Source organism: Haliotis rufescens, unplaced genomic scaffold, assembly GCF_023055435.1.
Source record: "Haliotis rufescens isolate VD_foot unplaced genomic scaffold, xgHalRufe1.0.p SCAF_4, whole genome shotgun sequence".
NCBI lineage: Eukaryota > Metazoa > Mollusca > Gastropoda > Lepetellida > Haliotidae > Haliotis > Haliotis rufescens.
In genome coordinates this window covers 54,337,475-54,359,720 of record NW_025964112.1, presented here as the reverse complement: position 1 = coordinate 54,359,720, position 22,246 = coordinate 54,337,475, and the positions used below count along the sequence as shown (strand labels likewise).

The window sequence follows — 22,246 nt, the reverse complement described above, 5'->3', positions numbered from 1 at the left end:
ACATCAAGAGCATCGATCCACGCAATTGGGATACGATGACATGCACCAACCAAGTCATCGAGTCTGACCACCCGATCCCGTTAGTCGCCTCTTACGACAAGCATAGTCGCCTTTTACAGCAAGGATTGGTTGCTGAAGAGCTCTTCAACCCCGGATCTTCACGGGTCATATAATTCAGTGAGTTTTAATACTGGTTGGTGATTACATTACGATAGAGACAATGTGTGCATGTCCCATAAAGAGACAAAAATACTCTACTGTAACACTATGTGCAGACCTTCGATAAGCTGCAAGTGATGGCTGGTGATGTGGTGAAACGCTTTCCTGTGACAATCGTGGGACGACACCTGAAGGGAGGCAACTCTTGTATCCAAAACGCGTTAAAATTAGTGAGGCTAACGAGTGAGTGAGTTGGGTTAGCTCCGCTTTTAGCATTATTCCAGTTACATCGCGGCGTGTCAGCTGAATGTGGTAGGAAAGCCCGAGGTGATGCAGGTCTCAGACGTTTACCACTTCGGTGAAACCCACGAGCACGGGTATGGTGCTGACAAACCTAGAAACATAATCGGGGCGAACCGGGCGTCGAACCAACAATCATTGGTTTCTGGCGTGCCCAAGGGACGCAACTCTGCACAGCGAATCGCGGCGCCTTAGACGACTGGGCCACCCGTGCCACCAGTGAGGCTAACAAAGCGTGTGCTAATGGATCTAGAGATGACATTGTTTATATCATCAGATAAAACATTAAAATACATTTCTAGCAACGAAGTACATCGTATGCACGATTGTACCTCATTTGTTGTGAAATTTACATGCCAACGGCGAAAGCTGCTTACATATTGCTTGACATGAAGGAAAAGTTGGCAGTTGTATCTTGCGGATATGTTGTTCCATCGTGATGGGTGTATCTAAGAGTCAATAGGAAACAGATGAAACGATGTCACTGGTCTCTTTTATTTCTAGTCCAGGTGTTTTAATCATTGAAAGGGAATGGGCTATTAAAAAATATTTCAACAATATCAGGCCATCGATATATCAAAATGATAAGTTAAGATTCTTGGCGTGCTCTGATTTTGCCATTCAGAACAGAAATTCCAACTCATATGCATTAATATACAGATCCGCAATTATTCGAAGTGAAATAGGGTTTAACGTCGCGTCCCTCCTTTGTCTATTGCCTTTGCACAGAGAGTCTGCCCGGAGAGTGGAACGTCTGTGGTTCAATCCCCAGCCGTGTCATAGCAAAATACGTTAAAAGACGTTATTTGTTGTTGTTGTTTGTTTGTTTGTTTGTTGTTTAACGCCGCACTCAGCAATATTTCAGCTATATGACGGCGGTCTGTAAATAATTGAGTCAGGACCAGACAATCCAGTGATTGATATCATGAGCATCGATCCACCCAATTGGGATACGATGACGTGCATCAACCAAGTCAACGTGCCTGACCACCCGATCCCGTTAGTCGCCTTTTACGACGAGCATAGTCGTCACTTACGGCAAATACGGGCTGCTGAAGACATTTTGTACCCCGGCCCTTCACGGGTCTTGTTGTGACACTGCCTGGCTTTAAAAATAACATTCAGGCTTATAGTTTTAAAGAAAGAAATATTTCATTTTGTAATTGATTTTTTTAACATAAGTTATGGTCCAGTTGACCAAGAAGATAATGTTTGCTATTGTGGAAATACTTCTTCATATTCAATGATAAAGTACAGGGTAGTTGAACAATAGTGGTCCAACAATTGTGGAAACAACCCTAACCTTGTCTATACAGTAGGCTGCCCTTTAGAAAGTCTCAGTTCAGAAAGCGACCAGTCATGTGCAACAAATGATGACTATTATTACAGTGAGTAGGTTAAACTTAAGCGACATCGGCAATAATTCAGCCATATCGTGACTTGAATACGTTATACCTATGTAATCTATATTATATAACACTCATCGAAGGACAGTATAACAAGTAGTAATATATAACAGTTTTTAGTTTTAAAACTAGTTTGGGGGGCACGGGTGGCCCCGTCGTCTGAGGCGCCGCGATATAACTGGAATAATGTTAAACGCGGAGCTAAACCCAACTCACTCACTCGTTAGCCTCACTAATTTTAACGCGTTTTGGATACAAGAGTTGCCTCCCTTCAGGTGTCGTCCCACGATTGTCACAAGAAAGCGTTTCACCACACCACCAGTCATCACTTGCAGCTTATCGAAGGTCTGCACGTAGTGTTACAGTAGAGTATCTTTGTCTCTTTATGGGACATGCACACATTGTCTCTATCGTAATGTAATCACCAACCAGTATTAAAACTCACTGAAACATATGACCCGTGAATATCCGGGGTTGAAGAGCTCTTCAGCAACCAATCCTTGCTGTAAAAGGCGACTATGCTTGTCGTAAAAGGCGACTAACGGGATCGGGTGGTCAGGCTCGATGACTTGGTTGATACATGTCATCGTATCCCAATTGCGTGGATCGATGCTCTTGATGTCAGTCACTGGATTGTCTGGTCCACACTCTATTATTTACAGACCGCCGTCATATAGCTTGAATATTGCTGAGTGCGGCGTTAAATAACAAACAAACAAACGAACTCACAATAATATAGTAATATTTGCTTGTGTTCCCAAGTGGCAGTATTCCCGTCTTGATCTCTTCCTTGGAGACGTCATTACCCACCTACACCAGGCAAGGGAGCTCACTAACTATAAAAGTCCAGTCTCCACTATGACGAACAAGGCTGGAATGTCGGAGTTATATCTTGGTTGGACTGGGGGCAGGGGTGGCCCAGTCGTCTCAGGCGTCGCGATTCGCTGTGCAGAGTTGCGTCCCTTTAGCACGCCAGAAACCTATGATTGTGGGTTCGCATCCCGGTTCGCCCCGATTATGTTTCTAGGTTTGTCAGCACCATACCCGTGCTCGTGGGTGTCACCGAAGTGGTAAACGTCTGAGACCTGCATCACTTCGGGCTTTCCTCCCACATTCAGCTGGCACGCCGTGATATAACTGGAATACTGTTGAAAGCGGCGTTAAACCCAACTCACTCACACGACATGTTACTTCCAGACAGGACAGAGGAGATCATTCATTTAATTAAACGATGGCAAAATGTATATGTCTTGTTTTCTACACAGCACCGACATGTCTTAAGTACTTGGTGCATTGAAGGCGGTCGGGTAGCCTAGTGGTTAAAGCGTTTGCTCGCCACGCCGAAGACCCGGGTTCGATTCCCGACATGGCTACAATGTGTGAAGCCCATTTCTGGTGTCCCCCGCCGTGATGTTGCTGGAAAACGGCGTAAAACCATACTCACTCACTCACTCACTCACTTGGTGCATTGATCCTCAACCGACACCGAACTTTCGAACATATTTGAATTCATAAACCCATGACCATCACTGAACTCTCGAATATCAAAATTATGTCTATTTTAGACTTCGGGACAACACCGAGACAAATAATTTTCTGGTAGATTAGCAGGTATAAAGGCACGTATTGAGTAGAAGGGGGTGGATGGATCCCACGCTCCTAAAATTGAAAATATTTTGCAATGTTAAGATTATATAATAGATGTTAAATCAAGGTTGGTTGACACCCCCCTACCAGCCATACTCATGACACAATTACTGAAACGGTCGCGTATATTCTGTACCGGCTGGTGGTAATACCCAATCAGTTTGCAGGCCTAGCCGGCCGTGCTATTTAAACCACGCCCCCTCGTTATCGCCGTTAAGATTCGCGGGTTGTTACAAATATTGACCTCAAAATAAGTACGTTTAATTATGCGCAATATCGCTAAGTTTACATTCACGCTGATTTTCTCGGCCATCGTAACGTACATCACACTTGCTACATAATGATGTACGAAAAGTCTATTGCTATTTTTCATGATATCTACACTTTAAGAACAGCACGTCATGAACCCATAGAAAACTCAGCTGCAATGCTAATGTATCATACTTCATCTGTTTGTCATCCGAACCAAATGTTCTAAATGATACATATATTATCAGAGAACAAGTCAGATACAAGAAACGTAATACCGTCTTGATTTATTTTATCGTTTTGAAGACAGAAAGCAAATTGCTCCACGATCAATTTATTTTCATTTCGAAGGTTTGAAAGTACATATTAGTCAATTAATATATGATCTTTGACAAGCAACCATTTTGTCTTAATTGTACACTTTCTGTTGATATGGTGGAGTTCTGGATCCCCTGTTGATATGTCCTCTGAAAATCAAAATAAATGTTTTATATACAAGCATCAGGATGGCACTGTAGCTCACCTGGATTGAGTTGAAATAAATGGGCCATGTTAAAGCCGGTGAGGATTTTGTGAGCAGTTTTAGATACACCATAGGTGGGATCATTCATACAAAGTTTCATCACCGTTTTCAGCCTTGTAGTTTCAGTGGGAATGTAACACAATAAAAAGTGTGAATTAATCGAAAAAAATTAATTGACCCCGAAAATTCTTTAAAAAAAAATATTATGCTTCAGACTGTTGAAAAAAAGAAAGAAAATTCCCCCACCAAATATACATTGTTGCAAGGCGTTTTTCTTTAAAATAATCTATGTGGTTTTGTTCGTAGCTGTAGCTGGAAACTATCTAATGTCGATAAAAAAATCAAAGGCAACCCCGCCCAATGGATGTTTTTATGTCAAATGTAGGCGTTTTGACCCATTCACTTCTATGTCTCATTTTGGACTGTGCACCTGAGACATATGTTTCAATGTTGGATACGAACGCCAATCCTTCTAATTGTCAAGCCGTTGATATTTCTGATGAGCCAAACTATAAGAAACACACTGATTCTCTCGTAATCACCCAGATCGATCCTGAGAGGAAATTCACCATGTTTAGCAAGACTTTTCTCAGTTCTAATTTGTATGCTGATGCCGTAAAGGCTTAATTAGAATAATGACAAAAAGTAAATAAATAAATTAATGAAGGCTATGTATGGCTGTATGAATATGTATGGAAGTAAATGATTCTCAAGTAGGGTTCCGGCCGAACTACTCTACTGTTGATAACTTGCTTGTTTTACAACCTCTTTGTTCTAAATAAACTGACGTCCAAAGGAAACTTTACCAACTGAAAATATAAATTTCAGACAAAGTATAATTTTCGTCGATGAAGTCAATCTAAAACACATGACCTAAATACAACAACAGTGTATGCAGAAAATGTTAGTCCTCCTTTACATGTTTGCGAGATAACACGCGAAAAAATGAAAAACACGTGCACCACTGACAACTGCAAATGTACGTGCGGGTAAGGGTATAAAACGATTGCAACGGCCAGTCAGACATCCGCAGTGATAAAATAACACAAAAGAAATGCCACGACTCACAGTCCATCAACGTGAACAAGGCTTGGGTATGGTACAGATGGGAGCGACCCACGCCCATATTGGACGAACCTTCGTTTGTTCCCGTGTTGCCGTTACCACGCCCAATGATGACCGGTACTTGCGTACCTTGCACCTCCGAAATCGCTTCCTGACAGTGACGTCATAGGCGACAAATGCCTTAGGTCACAGGGTTAGTCGACACACAGTGGCCAGGAGACTCAGGGCTCCTGAAATCAGAGCTTTTAGACCATACAGAGGACAGCTATTGACAGCGCAATATCGTCGTCTGCGATTGAGATGGGCCCGGACTGTACGACGTTGGCAACGACGTGACTGGCAGAGGGTTGTCGTTACTGACGAAAGTCGATTCTGTATCTTTAGGGCTGATGGAAGACAACGTGTTTACCGCCGAAGGGGTGAACGAACGGCGGCGTGTTGCGTGCAGGAGGTCGTACCATATGGTGGAGGGAGTGTCATGGTGTGGGGAGGGATCTGTGGGCAGGAGAGGACACCGCTGGTCATCGTTGACGGAAACTTCACAGCTCAGTGTTACATGGATAACATTTTCGTCCAGTTGCCCTACCATTTCTCCAATAGCAGCCACGTGGTGTCATTTATCAGCACGACAACGCTAGAGCCCATACAGCCAGAATTGTCACTAACTTCCTCGCAGCCAACAACGTCAACGTCCTGCCGTGGCCTGCACGCTCACCCGACATGTCCCCCATAGAACACCTCTGGGACTTCATGGATCGTCGTGTTCGACAACGACCACACTATCCAGCCAACCGGCAAGAACTGATCTTGGCCCTCCAAGAAGAATGGCGTCAAATCCCACGTGACCTGTTCAGACGACTGACTTTTTCTGTGCGTCGAAGAGCTTGTGCGTGTATTGAGGCATTAGGTGCTCACACACTCTACTAATGACTTGTTATTGAACGAGAGCGATTGTTTATGTACTCTGCCTATAGTCCATGATTCTGAAAGCACGAGTTTTGAACCACACCCAACTTTGGGGGGCTCTGACGTCATTCTCGGTCGCGGTATGATTGTCATTTTCACTGTTGATTATGTTGATATATTGATCTTCTTAATACACTTAACTTCATGCATGTATGTTTTGTTGCATTTGAGCAAGAGTGATTTCAAACTCTGGAAAAGTTGCTTTTGGACGTCAGTTTATTTGTGCAAAACCAGAAGTCGCTTTTAGTTTGGATTTATTGACTTTAAAAAACCATTTGACTATGTTAATAGGAAAAAAAGTTATGTATTTACTTATAAATAATTGGTGTGGTAAATGTTTGTACTTTTGCAAAACATACACTAGTGTCCAAAAGAAACGATACCACCTGTTTGCAACAACATAAAAGAAAAACTAAACAATGCAGAAGTTTAGGATTGGTGTTATGCTTTTGAGAAATCCTTTCACAACATCTGTACAAAAATTTCATTTCAATAAAATCTGTACAACCAATATGACAAGCCTTTAAAGATGGGTGGGGTCGAAAAATGAACATTTCGTTAGAGCACTGATCACAGAAACAACGGGAAATGTCACACCACACGTCTCAAAATCAAGTCAGTAGCGGGTATGTCCACCGTGAGCATCAATACATGCCAGAACACGCCTACGGACTGATGACGTCAAACGTCTGATGACGTTGGGAGTGATGCGTTGCCATTCCTCGAGGAGACATCGAGGTGGTCCCATAAGTGCTCGATGGGATTCATGTCCGGTGAACATGCGGGCCATGGCAAAACCTGTACGTTGGCGTTGGCAAGGAAGTTCTGTGTCAATCTTGCTGTGTGTGGCCTTGCATTGTCATGTTGGAAAAGGAATCCACGAGGCTGTTGCTGAATAAAGGGCACCACAACAGGCCGTAGGATGTCATCAAGATAACGCTGTGCAGTCAGGTTTCCTCGAATTACGACAAGCATCGTTTTGACGTCACCACATATGCCACCCCAAACCATTAACCCTCCACCTCCAAACGGCCGGACCTGTTGGATACGCCAAACGTTCACCAAATCGTCGGTATACAAGCTGCCGTCCATCGTTTCTGAAGATGAGGAATCTGCTCTCATCAGAGAACATAACACGTGCCCAGTCCCGCCGTTGCCAACGTCGAACTCGCCTGGCCAAGATCAGTCTGTTGTTCCGGTGTCGAGGCGTCAGGAGCGGTCCGCGGTAGGGATGACTTGGCCGAATACCATACTGCCGTAGTCTCCTGTAGACGGTCTGTCGACTGATCCTGTGTCCCAGTGCTGTAGCCGCCGTGGACGTCGCTGTTACGGTGCGGTTCCTCAGGTGTAATACCCGGATGTAACGATCTTCACGGGGCGTGGTTACTCGTGGTCTTCCACTCCTGGGCCTGTCTGACGTCTGACCTGTCTGACGTAACCGCTGCATCAACCTGGTGATAGTGATGCGTGCGCAGCCCAACCTTCTGGCGACGTCGACGTGTGACGCTCCTTGTTGGACCATTCCAACGGCTCTCTCTCTCTCGATGGCTGTCAAATGTGACATATCTTGTGTTCTTTTTGTTGCTTTGATATCAACGTGTCTGATCAGCCGTTTTATACAGTTTTTCTGCACGTGCAGAACATGCTAGAGTGGGAAATGTCACTTTCACGAAATTTACGTTTTTTCCCGGAAGTGATCACGTGTTCCCGGTATTTTTTATCGACTATGCTGTGTTTGGGATGTGCAATACGAATTGGCATGTTTTCATACTTGACAATTCACTTAGTAAAAACAATTTTGAAAATAAGTTGGTATCGTTTCTTTTGGACACTAGTTTATATGCATCTGTCAGATGTTGCAAGTGGCTAAAACAGTTACATGTGTTACAGTGTGATTGATGTAAATGGAGTCTCAATCTCATTAAAATCAGACCTTAGTTCTCGCTCCCGCTGAACAAAGATCTGAAGACATCCCATTAGGGGTCACGTCAGAACGACCTTTCATCCGACCAATCAGAGCGTCGCTTACCAGATTATTAAAGTGACGAAATATGATTTCTAATCATACAACCTCGAAAACTTTAACATGGGGTATTCCGAAAGATAGTTACGGGTTTAACGAACGGATCCTTACAATCTAGACCATCTATTAGCTATTCCAGAATGGTTTTTGGAGTTCAGGTTTCAAGTTTGTAAAGCTGCCTTCTGATTGGTCATTCCATTGGTCGGTCAAAGTTTGCGCAAGGTCGGTCTGACGTGACACGTAATGGGATGTCCTCAGATCTTTGTTTAGCGGTAGCGAGAACTAAGATATGATTTTAATGAGATTGAATGGAGTCTTGAAGTAAGTCTTAATAAAACCAATGCTGTAGTTTTTAGAAATGGTGGTATTGTTGCAAAACATTAAAATGTTTTTTTGTTCGTCTTCTTTGAGTGTAGTCACTTACTATAAATGTATAGGTCTTATGATTTCCTGGTGAAACAGGACGGAGTGATCTTTTTGTAGCCAGTCAATTAAGGTTAGTTAAGTATTGGCTTAAGTTACTTAGAATGGTGCCTGGTATATAACCATATCAGTGTTACAAAATGGTTTCAGATGTGAGAAATCTATTATGTATAAGGCTTTTCATAATGCATGAATTTCCCAAGAGACCCGCAGTTTTTTCTATATTCATTTAAGCAGAGACTAAAGGATAACACTGCTAAACTTCCTGATATGATCCATGATGAGAATTGTGTAACTTAATTTAACATCCAACCATGTACATCACGTGACAAATTATGCCTATGTATTATGTATTGAATAATCTGTCTAACGCCGCACTCAGCAATATTCCAACTGTATGACGGCGGTTTGAATAATCGAGTCTGGTCCAGACAATCCAGTGATTTACATCAGTCGTATCAATCCACCCAATTGGGATCGATGACATGCATCAACCAAGAAAGCGAACCTGACCAGCGGATCCGGTCGCCTCTTACGCGTGCATAGTCAGTCGCCTTTTACGGTAAGCATATGTTGCTGAAGACCTAATCTACCCTGGATCTTCACGCGTCTTCTACATTTTAATAACCTACATTTTAATAAATGATGTACTCCATCATAGTAATTTGAACTATATTGTTCTTTACATATCATATCTTGTTCAAATATTTACTCTAATTGTTATTATACCGACGAGCTTATAACGAACTGACCGATATAACAAACATATTTTTTAGACTCCGTCATTTGTTTATATATATATATATAGTTATAACGATCTTACGGTTATTACCAACTATACGTTCTTTTGAGTTCGTTATAACCGTAGTTTACTGTATTTGAATTCAAAGTGGTTACCAGACCCGCTCTCATTCATGTGTAGTGTTCGGTTATGAAGTTAATTCATTGGCGAAATGTTGAAAGTTGAGAAGCTGCTATCAACAAAACCCAAAATTAAAATAATGTCCCGTACGCTTTAACTGAATTTGCTTTCCAATACGTTGCTTGACAGGACATGTCAGCAGTGCGAATAGTATGAACATGAGACTGATCAGAGCCATATTGTCTATCGTCTTTGTCGAATCACAAAAACAGTGAAGAAAGTCTGATTTACGAAGCGAAATTTGTTAAATGGATCTTACAATAAACCTTTACGTGAAGTGTATTCCATACCTGTATTAACCTGTACAGCAGGTGTATTTACCATCTAACGTGGGAACCTCGAGCTTGGTACACTCATCGGCAAGCGTTGAAGAACCGCATACTGAGGCCACTATGTCGTTGCGGACACACCGTTGAGTGCAAGGGGTCCCTGAGAATGAAGACCGTACAAACAATTTTACAACTCTCAGTTTTAACTAAATTAAACTTTCAATCTCCTGACAGTAACATCATTTTGTTTGTTTGTTGTTTAACGCCGCACTCAGCAATATTCAAGCTATATGAAGGCGGTCTGTAAATAATCAAGTCTGGACCAGACAATCTCGTGATTGACATCATGAGCATCGATCCACGTAACTGGGATACGATGACATGCATCAACCAAGACCACCCGATCCCGTTAGTCGCCTCTAACAAAAAACAAAGTCGCCTTTCACGGCAAGCTGAAGATCTATTCTATCCCGTGTGATCCTATATAAAGTGACGCCCGGACCAAAACAGATGGTTTAGGGTACTTGTTACCCTGCCTGGCGTTCGGCATTAAGGGGCTAAAACAAGGACTGGTCGGCTCGGAGTCAGTATACTGAAGCAGAGTGGGGTATTCGTGTTAAACTGCGGCATAGTATCTCAGTGGGTAAGCACAAGCAACCATACACACTCACGTGCGTGCACGTCGCTATATAAGTGCAATAATTTTGGACGCGACCCCATTTCACCTCACCTCACATATAATGTGATGTATCGATGACCGGGCAAACACGAGCACGTCCACGTTTCAGAGAATATCTACGATCAAACACGAGCTCTAAATGCACAGAGTAGGTAGCGCAAAAAAAGATTTGAAAATAGTCGCATACGGAACGTTTTGCGGGCGACGTCTGGTCCCGGAATTGAAGGCATGGTTGTTGCAGTCGTTGTAGGCACCGTGGTTGTAGCCTCCGCTGAAAGAAAACAACCATTAACGTTACTTGGTCGTACATTTAGGCATTTACAAATACATAATTGTGTAGAAATTATAAGTATACATAACTTTGCGTACGAGTTTGTAAGATATGGCTGAAGATGGGAAGATGTTTGCCTGATCCTGTTATTTGTCTTGAACCTCGCACTTCCGAAAGTACTGAAAATCTTGAAAAAGAAATTCAAGGCATAAGTCCTTTGTGTGTTGTGACTTGTGCTATGTCTGAGCAAAGTTCCTCTGAGAATGATTCCAGTTATGATTTGGCTGGCACTGTTATGAATCATTCACTTGACCTGTCTAAATCTTGGAGGGAGAGTGCAAACATTCTGACAGTTTGGCTGTTGAGGAACCAGTTCTGGGTAGGGAGCTGTAAGTTAAGTTAAAGGGGGAGGGCCAATAACTCAAAGCTCTTGCCAACAGGGCACTTACTCTCTTCAGAAGAAGCTGACATGGTTCCACTTTGCTATTATTTTAAGGGTAGCGTTTTGATGAGGACATGCAGGCCGCCAAATGTACCTGCTGATAATGAACGGAAGGTCGTCCATCAAATTGTCCTTTCAAATTCATATCGAAAGCATGTTTTGAGTTTGGCACATGAAAGTCCTTTGGCAGATAAACAAAACTTGTGACAACATTCTGTCCCATTTTGGCCTAATTTGCGGCATGATGTGACTGAATTTGCAAAACATGCCATGTGTGTCAAATGGTTGGCAAACCTAATCAGAAAATTCCAGTAGCATCTTTTAAACCCATTCCAGCCTTTGAAGAACCTTCCAGCAGGGTTATCATTGATTGTATTGGTCCTTTGCCTAAAACTAAGTCAGGAAATCAGTATACATGTTTACTATCATGTGTGCTTCCACAAGATTTCCATTGGGAACTTACAGCTCAGGTTATAATCAAGGCTTTGATAAATTTCTTCACCATGGTTGGTTTGCTAAGATTATACAGTCAGATCAGGGCTCTATTTTCATGTTAGGTGTTTTGCAACAAGCTATGCACCAGTTAGGCATAACTCAGGTTAAGCCTCGTGCATATCACCCCGAATCTCAAGGAGCTTTAGAGAGAGAAGACTCTTAAGAATATGATAAGGACTTACTGTTTTGAGACTGAGAAGGGTTGGGATAGAGGCATTCATTTGTTGTTGTTTGCTGTGAGGGAGTCCCTAGGTTTTAGTTTTTATTCCCTTGTCTTTGGCCATACAATTAGTGGACTTAAAGGAACATTGGCTCAGTGATAGTTGGAGTGTGTCTTATGGAGTATGTTTCCATACTTGACGCATCAGTGCCAAAAGTTATGACTGATGCAATTCCCTGTTTTGACTTTTCACCATGTGTCCCAATCAGTAGTTTCAGGTGAACTACTGACTTGCCTTTGCATGTGTTTCTGTTTGGTTTGTTTGTTTGTTGTTTAACGCCGCACTCAGCAATATTCCAGCTATATGACAGCGGTCTGTAAATAATCAAGTCTGGACCAGACAATCTCGTGATTGACATCATGAACATCGATCCACGCAATTGGGATACGATGACATGCATCAACCAAGTCAGCGAGCCTGAACACCCGATCCCGTTAGTCGCCTCTTACGACAAACACAGTACCCTTTCACGGCAAGCATTGATTCCTGAAGATCTATTCTTCCCCGGATCGCGACTTAATATCAAGTTACCTCTGAAAGGAAGCACGTTCTATTGTTAAATACATTTACCAATCTACAATACAAAGCAGATTATTTTTGTCTAAAAAACGACCTTCATTGCATCAGACCAAATACGCCGAGTTTTATATACTTTAGCAACAGCAACAACACTCTAGCACTCTAGCAAGACACTGGCACTCTTTGTGATCCAATATAAAGTGACGCCCGGACCAAAACAGATGGTTTAGGGTACTTGTTACCCTGCCTGGCGTTCGGCATTAAGGGGCTAAAACAAGGACTGGTCGGCTCGGAGTCAGTATACTGAAGCAGAGTGGGGTATTCGTGTTAAACTGCGGCATAGTATCTCAGTGGGTAAGCACAAGCAACCATACACACTCACGTGCGTGCACGTCGCTATATAAGTGCAATAATTTTGGACGCGACCCCATTTCACCTCACCTCACATATAATGTGATGTATCGATGACCGGGCAAACACGAGCACGTCCACGTTTCAGAGAATATCTACGATCAAACACGAGCTCTAAATGCACAGAGTAGGTATCGCAAAAAAAAGATTTGAAAATAGTCGCATACGGAACGTTTCGGGGGCGCCGGCTTGAAACCGAATTGTTTTAGTCGTTGTGGGCACCGTGGTTGTAGTTGCCGTGGTCGTAGTTACCGTGGTCGTAGAAGCCTCCGCTGAAAGAAAACAACCATTAACGTTACTTGGTCGTACATTTAGGCATTTACAAATACATAATTGTGTAGAAATTATAAGTATACATAACTTTGCGTACGAGTTTGTAAGATATGGCTGAAGATGGGAAGATGTTTGCCTGATCCTGTTATTTGTCTTGAACCTCGCACTTCCGAAAGTACCGAAAATCTTGAAAAAGAAATTCAAGGCATAAGTCCTTTGTGTGTTGTGACTTGTGCTATGTCTGAGCAAAGTTCCTCTGAGAATGATTCCAGTTATGATTTGGCTGGCACTGTTATGAATCATTCACTTGACCTGTCTAAATCTTGGAGGGAGAGTGCAAACATTCTGACAGTTTGGCTGTTGAGGAGCCAGTTCTGGGTAGGGAGCTGTAAGTTAAGTTAAAGGGGGAGGGCCAATAACTCAAAGCTCTTGCCAACAGGGCACTTACTCTCTTCAGAAGAAGCTGACATGGTTCCACTTTGCTATTATTTTAAGGGTAGCGTTTTGATGAGGACATGCAGGCCGCCAAATGTACCTGCTGATAATGAACGGAAGGTCGTCCATCAAATTGTCCTTTCAAATTCATATCGAAAGCATGTTTTGAGTTTGGCACATGAAAGTCCTTGGCAGATAAACAAAACTTGTGACAACATTCTGTCCCATTTTGGCCTAATTTGCGGCATGATGTGACTGAATTTGCAAAACATGCCATGTGTGTCAAATGGTTGGCAAACCTAATCAGAAAATTCCAGTAGCATCTTTTAAACCCATTCCAGCCTTTGAAGAACCTTCCAGCAGGGTTATCATTGATTGTATTGGTCCTTTGCCTAAAACTAAGTCAGGAAATCAGTATACATGTTTACTATCATGTGTGCTTCCACACGATTTCCATTGGGAAACTTACAGCTCAGGTTATAATCAAGGCTTTGATAAATTTCTTCACCATGGTTGGTTTGCTAAGATTATACAGTCAGATCAGGGCTCTATTTTCATGTTAGGTGTTTTGCAACAAGCTATGCACCAGTTAGGCATAACTCAGGTTAAGCCTCGTGCATATCACCCCGAATCTCAAGGAGCTTTAGAGAGAGAAGACTCTTAAGAATATGATAAGGACTTACTGTTTTGAGACTGAGAAGGGTTGGGATAGAGGCATTCATTTGTTGTTGTTTGCTGTGAGGGAGTCCCTAGGTTTTAGTTTTTATTCCCTTGTCTTTGGCCATACAATTAGTGGACTTAAAGGAACATTGGCTCAGTGATAGTTGGAGTATGTCTTATGGAGTATGTTTCCATACTTGACGCATCAGTGCCAAAAGTTATGACTGATGCAATTCCCTGTTTTGACTTTTCACCATGTGTCCCAATCAGTAGTTTCAGGTGAACTACTGACTTGCCTTTGCATGTGTTTCTGTTTGGTTTGTTTGTTTGTTGTTTAACGCCGCACTCAGCAATATTCCAGCTATATGACAGCGGTCTGTAAATAATCAAGTCTGGACCAGACAATCTCGTGATTGACATCATGAACATCGATCCACGCAATTGGGATACGATGACATGCATCAACCAAGTCAGCGAGCCTGAACACCCGATCCCGTTAGTCGCCTCTTACGACAAACACAGTACCCTTTCACGGCAAGCATTGATTCCTGAAGATCTATTCTTCCCCGGATCGCGACTTAATATCAAGTTACCTCTGAAAGGAAGCACGTTCTATTGTTAAATACATTTACCAATCTACAATACAAAGCAGATTATTTTTGTCTAAAAAACGACCTTCATTGCATCAGACCAAATACGCCGAGTTTTATATACTTTAGCAACAGCAACAACACTCTAGCACTCTAGCAAGACACTGGCACTCTTTGTGATCCAATATAAAGTGACGCCCGGACCAAAACAGATGGTTTAGGGTACTTGTTACCCTGCCTGGCGTTCGGCATTAAGGGGCTAAAACAAGGACTGGTCGGCTCGGAGTCAGTATACTGAAGCAGAGTGGGGTATTCGTGTTAAACTGCGGCATAGTATCTCAGTGGGTAAGCACAAGCAACCATACACACTCACGTGCGTGCACGTCGCTATATAAGTGCAATAATTTTGGACGCGACCCCATTTCACCTCACCTCACATATAATGTGATGTATCGATGACCGGGCAAACACGAGCACGTCCACGTTTCAGAGAATATCTACGATCAAACACGAGCTCTAAATGCACAGAGTAGGTATCGCAAAAAAAAGATTTGAAAATAGTCGCATACGGAACGTTTCGGGGGCGCCGGCTTGAAACCGAATTGTTTTAGTCGTTGTGGGCACCGTGGTTGTAGTTGCCGTGGTCGTAGTTACCGTGGTCGTAGAAGCCTCCGCTGAAAGAAAACAACCATTAACGTTACTTGGTCGTACATTTAGGCATTTACAAATACATAATTGTGTAGAAATTATAAGTATACATAACTTTGCGTACGAGTTTGTAAGATATGGCTGAAGATGGGAAGATGTTTGCCTGATCCTGTTATTTGTCTTGAACCTCGCACTTCCGAAAGTACCGAAAATCTTGAAAAAGAAATTCAAGGCATAAGTCCTTTGTGTGTTGTGACTTGTGCTATGTCTGAGCAAAGTTCCTCTGAGAATGATTCCAGTTATGATTTGGCTGGCACTGTTATGAATCATTCACTTGACCTGTCTAAATCTTGGAGGGAGAGTGCAAACATTCTGACAGTTTGGCTGTTGAGGAGCCAGTTCTGGGTAGGGAGCTGTAAGTTAAGTTAAAGGGGGAGGGCCAATAACTCAAAGCTCTTGCCAACAGGGCACTTACTCTCTTCAGAAGAAGCTGACATGGTTCCACTTTGCTATTATTTTAAGGGTAGCGTTTTGATGAGGACATGCAGGCCGCCAAATGTACCTGCTGATAATGAACGGAAGGTCGTCCATCAAATTGTCCTTTCAAATTCATATCGAAAGCATGTTTTGAGTTTGGCACATGAAAGTCCTTGGCAGATAAACAAAACTTGTGACAACATTCTGTCCCATTTTGGCCTAATTTGCGGCATGATGTGACTGAATTTGCAAAACATGCCATGTGTGTCAAATGGTTGGCAAACCTAATCAGAAAATTCCAGTAGCATCTTTTAAACCCATTCCAGCCTTTGAAGAACCTTCCAGCAGGGTTATCATTGATTGTATTGGTCCTTTGCCTAAAACTAAGTCAGGAAATCAGTATACATGTTTACTATCATGTGTGCTTCCACACGATTTCCATTGGGAAACTTACAGCTCAGGTTATAATCAAGGCTTTGATAAATTTCTTCACCATGGTTGGTTTGCTAAGATTATACAGTCAGATCAGGGCTCTATTTTCATGTTAGGTGTTTTGCAACAAGCTATGCACCAGTTAGGCATAACTCATGTTAAGCCTCGTGCATATCACCCTGAATCTCAAGGAGCTTTAGAGAGAGTAGACTCTTAAGAATATGATAAGGACTTACTGTTTTGAGACTGAGAAGGGTTGGGATAGAGGCATTCATTTGTTGTTGTTTGCTGTGAGGGAGTCCCTAGGTTTTAGTTTTTATCACCTTGTCTTTGGCCATACGATTAGTGGACTTAAAGGAACATTGGCTCAGTGATAGGTCTGAAATGAGTTTGTAAGAGTATGTCTTATCATTTGGGGCTAGGCTTACAAAAGCTTGTGAAGTTGCTGAGGATAACTTAAAGGAATCCCAGGACAAAATGAAATTACATTATGACAAAAAGTCTCAAGAGAAAATTTAGTCCTGGCAATAACGTCTTAGTGTTTTTGCCAATCCCTGGTCAACCATTACGTGCTAGGCAGAACGGTCCCTATGTTATTGCCAGAAGGTCAGTGATACTGACTATGTTGTACAAACACCGGACCGTCGTAAACAGACACAGCTTTGTCATGTCAATATGATTAGAAAGTAACATGAATTACATGACAATGTACCTGCTCAGTGTGTTGCCACTGTTTCTCCTGTGGATATTGCATTAGGTTGTGATACTGATAAGAATTGTGACTTTGTCAAGTTTGATGGCATTGATTATGTTAGCCCTAAGCAAAACAATTATGACGGGCAATGTTCTTTGTCAGTAGTTGTGTGTCTACACTTTCAATTACTTGCTCACTGCATCGTACGACACGATTTACCACATGCGACCACGTGGAGAAACAAACATTGTTCTAGTCAGTAGGTAACGTCGGGATATACAAAGTATCTGTATCTATAAGTTTACATTTTCAACCAGTCATACATTTGAGATTAGAAAGCACGAGTGATTCTATGTATCACGCAAAGTAAATCTGCCAACAATTTCAGTTTGTAAACAATAATAACCAGTGTGTGGAGTTAAAAATGTAAAGCTAACCAACGCAGGGGCAGAGATGTTAGTGATGTCATTTGATTGTGACGTAGTACTAGGCGACACCGCGTGATCGTAACGAAGGGCTGCAGCTGCTGCTTAACTTGTTTCCAGCTGTGTGTGTGTGTGTGTGTGTGTGTGTGTGTGTGTGTGACTAATTTATGCCATATCTTAGCTCAAGTTGTTTGATCAAGTTACAACATTGAAGGCCTCTGCAAAGTTTTCAAAAATTGAATCATGCTGGTCATGTGGAGGACGTTTCCATACTTGACGCATCAGTGCCAGAAGTTATGACTGATGCAATTCCCTGTTTTGACTTTTCACCATGTGTCCCAATGTTTTGTTTCAGGTGAACTACTGACTTGCCTTTGCATGTGTTTCTGTTTGGTTTGTTTGTTTGTTGCTTAACGCCGCACTCAGCAATATTCCAGCTATATGACAGCTGTCTGTAAAGAATCAAGTCTGCACCAGTCAATCTCGTGATCGACATCATGAGCATCGATCCACGCAATTGGGACACGATGACATGCATCAACCAAGTCAGCGAGCCTGACCACCCGTTTCCGTAAGTCGCTTCTTACGACAAGCATAGACGTCTTTTAAGCAAACGTGGGTTGCTTGGTAATACAGGTGGGGCAGGATACACTCACCTTTTCGCGAAAACCTGGCATCTTCTGTATATAATTGGAGTCTGTTTATGTCGCTTTTATTAACTTACTGTCAAGTTCGTTGCAGAAGTAATGGTTTTGATATACGTCCACATCGAGACATTCGCAAGAATACACGACAAGCGTCAAGGGCAATAGAAGGCAATAGAAGGGAATGCTCTTTATCACGACCCGAAAATTCCATGCAAATCTAAAATAACAAACACTGGTATTTTGCAATATATAATTATTTCATGTCTGTATTTGTGAACCTTTTCGTCCAAGTTTAACAACAGGAAATCCCTGACACCGACCTAATATAGAGTTTATCAAGTGACTTGTCAAGTGGAACGCAGTTCCTTCTTCCGTCCAAACTTACATTTATCGAAGTACGAATTTTGTGCATTCACCGGATTATATGCACAGGTTTTCAGATTCCCACTGCCAATTAGAATTGCTTAAATTTGTGAAACTAATTCATTTCGTAATTATTTACTGTTAAAATGATATATGATACTAATACTAATGGTAGAAGACCAGATGGTGGAAACACAAATACGTGCATACATCCGAAACCCAAGTGTAGCGCCCCTTGGCAGTTTGGGTTATACTCCCCATGGAGCTGAGAATGATAACTGGAATGCATACGGATCCACTGGTCGGGAATCAAATGAAACTGCATTTGAGCAGATACTGGAACCTATAGTATATAAACGTATAGTAAAAGATAATATGTATCCTTCCCTTAAACTCACAAGTTATGCCTTTCCGGTCTTCCTGTCATCCTTTATTACAAAACCGATAAAAATGCACAAACCTGAATATCGTACCAGTATGTATAAAATACACCATAAAGATTAGATGTTGTTTGTTTGTTGTTTAACGCCGCACTCAGCAATATTCAAGCTATATGGAGGCGGTCTGTAAATAATCGAGTCTGGACCAGGCAATCCAGTGATTAACATAATGAGCATCGATCCACTCAACATACTTCAACCAAGTCAGCGTGCCTGACCACCCGATCCCGTTAGTCGCCTCTTACAAGCATAGTCGTCTTTTACGGCAAGCATAAATACCTATTGTACCCCGGATCTTCACGGGTTGCATACCTATACGACACGTCCTGGATGCCAAACCGCGGTAAAATTCAACATGGCAGTCCGCGTGTGATTATTTTTCTCTCGGCATTTCCTGACCATAAATGGATCGTACATTGTAACTGTCATAGTGTTGTATGAGATGCATTCCAGTGTCGTAAATAACAAAACAAGCAAACACTGAGGCGTACGTACATTGGTCTAATATTCCACAGCATGCACTCGTCATCAGGCGAACCAGAACTACAACATTGCCTTTTACGTCAAGCATGGGTTGCTTAAGACCTATTTTACCCGGATCTTCACGGGTCCATAAAGACTAGATGTTACTCTTACATTTATCGAAGTATGAAATCACATTTTCACCGGAGTATATGCGCAAGTTTTCAGATTTTCTCATGTATAAGGTACTTAAATAAAACAAATATATATAATATGGTTTTTTTAAAATAAATAAATAATACTTACTTGTTACAAAGCAGGAAGTAGCCGACTCAGCAATGGGACACACGACCGTATGTGCCCATGGCAAGGTGCCCGCAGAACAAGACTGGCTATAGAAGGTCGTGATGTTCGAACATGGGAAATCTGAAAGAGCCAGGCTCCAATTATCTACTCGGCACAGCTCTTTCACTGTCAAGGGAAAGCCGTCTTTCCTCACAGAACACCAGTTACAGGACGAACAATTGCCCTGTTCCGTGACTGCCTTGCAGATGCTGGTGATGTCGTCGTTGGTAAGATTTTGCGAGGAAGACAGGGTAATGGCACACGTAACCAAGAGTGCACTAATCATCATCTTCATCGTCATATCGGTTCGCTGGATATAAATATACGTACATATCATTAATAAATATATTTTGAAGGCATCTTAGAAACATGCATTAAAGATCAATTATATGAATATATAATGTTTGTTTCTCGTTTAACGCTGCACTCAGCAATATTACAGCTATATGACGGCGGTCTGTAAATAATAGGGGTCTCGACCAGACAATCTCGTGATTGACATTATGAGCATCATCCATACAATTGGGATATGATGACATGCATCCACCAAGACAGCGAGCCTGAAGACCCGACCACCCAACAAGGATAGTCGCCTTTTACGGCAAGCATGGATTGCTGAAGACCTATTCTACCCCGGATCTTCACGGGTCGAATATTGTTCGGTGGTCTTAAATGTGAGTAACGGAGTACGGGTAGCCCAGTTGTCTAAGGTGGCGCAATTCGTTATCCAGAGACCTATGATTATGGGTTCGATTTTCTGTCGCACAGATTATTTCTTGGTTTGCCTGGGCTTCGTAAGAGTGGTGATAACATCTTAAAGAAATACATGAATGGTAGTGAGGATATCGTCACTCATTATTCCGCAAGTCTACAAACAATATTCTGTTTCGTAGCTCAGCATAGTGTTGTTTTGAAGACTAAATAAGCTGAATTAAGCGGACACCACATAATATATCCAAACAAGTTCCAACGGCGGTAATCCAGTCGCAATCATTCATCCACCCCAGTGGCACACAAAAGTGAGTGATTGTGTGAGTTGAGTTTAACGCCGCTTTTAACATAACTCCAGTTATATCACGGCGTGTCAGCTTAATGTCGGAGGAACGCCCGAAGTGATGCAGGTCTCAGACGTTTACCACTTCGGTGAAACCCACGAGCATGGGTATGGTGCTGTCAAAACCTAGAAACATAATCAGGGCGAACCGGAATTCGAACCCACAATCATAGGTTTCTGGCGTGCCCAAGGGACGCAACTCTGCCCTGCGAATCGCGCCGCCTTAGACGCCACCCGTGCCCCCAGCACACAAAAGACAAAATGGGAAATGATACGTATACATAATAACTGGAGATACATTATTGCACCAATGTGAGTGAGTCAGTCAGTATGGTTTTACGCCGCTTTTAGCAATATTCCAGCAATATCACGGCGGGGGACACCAGAAATGGGCTTCACACATTGTACCCATGTCGGAAATTGAACCCGGGTCTTCGGCGTGACGAGCGAACGCTTTAACCACTAGGCTACCCGACTGCCCCTGCACCAATGTATTGCAATTAACAGAAACGTGAGGTGGGTATTATCCCAGCTTTGAACGGTTTTTCATGGCGTGTGTGTGTAATGTAGGGGAAAATATAAAATTGACGTTGACGTTTATCACAGATATACCCCAATGAGCTCGGATAATGTGTTGATAAACCACGAATCATCACCAAGATGAATCTGGGATTCGAACCAACGATAATCTTGTTCTCTCATACGACTAATGGACGCAACACTACACAGCAAACTCCGAAACATTAAACAACTATTCCGTTTATGTCCTGGAATATTAGAAGTTGATCTAGACAATGGCTTCATAACAATGTAGGTTAACGTGCCATAGGGCTTGTGCACATAGAGCATGCATAGCACGACTGGTCGAATACCTGATGTGAATGTTATCGCTAGCTAGGTATCTCTCCTGCGCACATTCATATCAAATTCCCCAATTATGCCCAAAGGTATTCAGATGTTCAAACCCATTATGATGTAGCCAGAAAATAAACAGGTGTAGCGAAGATCGTTGAATATTGCGTTATATTGAGGAATAGCTGAGGTTAGGTGAATTGGGGTTTAACGTCACGTCCAAGATTATTGCACTTATATAGCGACGTGCATGCACGTGTATGTGTGTGTGTGTGTGTGGCTTCTTGTACTAGTCCGGACTGATGCCGATTTATAGTGCTAGCACACTGAGATACCATGCCGCAGTTTAACATGAATACCCCACTCAGACACAGTATACTGACTCCGAGCCGACCAGTCCTTGTTTTAGCCCCTTAATGCCGAGCGCCAGACAGGGTAACAACAAGTACCATCTTTTAA

General features: G+C 42.4%; 1 protein-coding gene across 13 annotated transcripts in view; it reads right to left on the bottom strand.

The window, feature by feature from the left end:
- Positions 1-4,079: 4,079 nt before the first annotated feature.
- LOC124115216 (salivary glue protein Sgs-3-like) overlaps positions 4,080-22,246 on the bottom strand; it is a 242,143-nt gene continuing 223,976 nt past the window's right edge. For 12 of the 13 annotated variants that reach the window (XM_048381860.1, XM_048381855.1, XM_048381865.1 and 9 more), the window contains 5 exons: positions 15,518-15,622; positions 13,158-13,262; positions 10,819-10,902; positions 9,974-10,112; positions 4,080-4,228 (listed from right to left, as the gene is read on the bottom strand). In XM_048381860.1, the coding sequence (XP_048237817.1) occupies positions 9,979-10,112; positions 10,819-10,902; positions 13,158-13,262; positions 15,518-15,622 (428 nt within the window). In that variant the 3' untranslated portion in view covers positions 4,080-4,228; positions 9,974-9,978. The remainder of the gene's footprint in view (positions 4,229-9,973; positions 10,113-10,818; positions 10,903-13,157; positions 13,263-15,517; positions 15,623-22,246) is intronic. The other variant, XM_048381866.1, reaches the window with a different exon arrangement.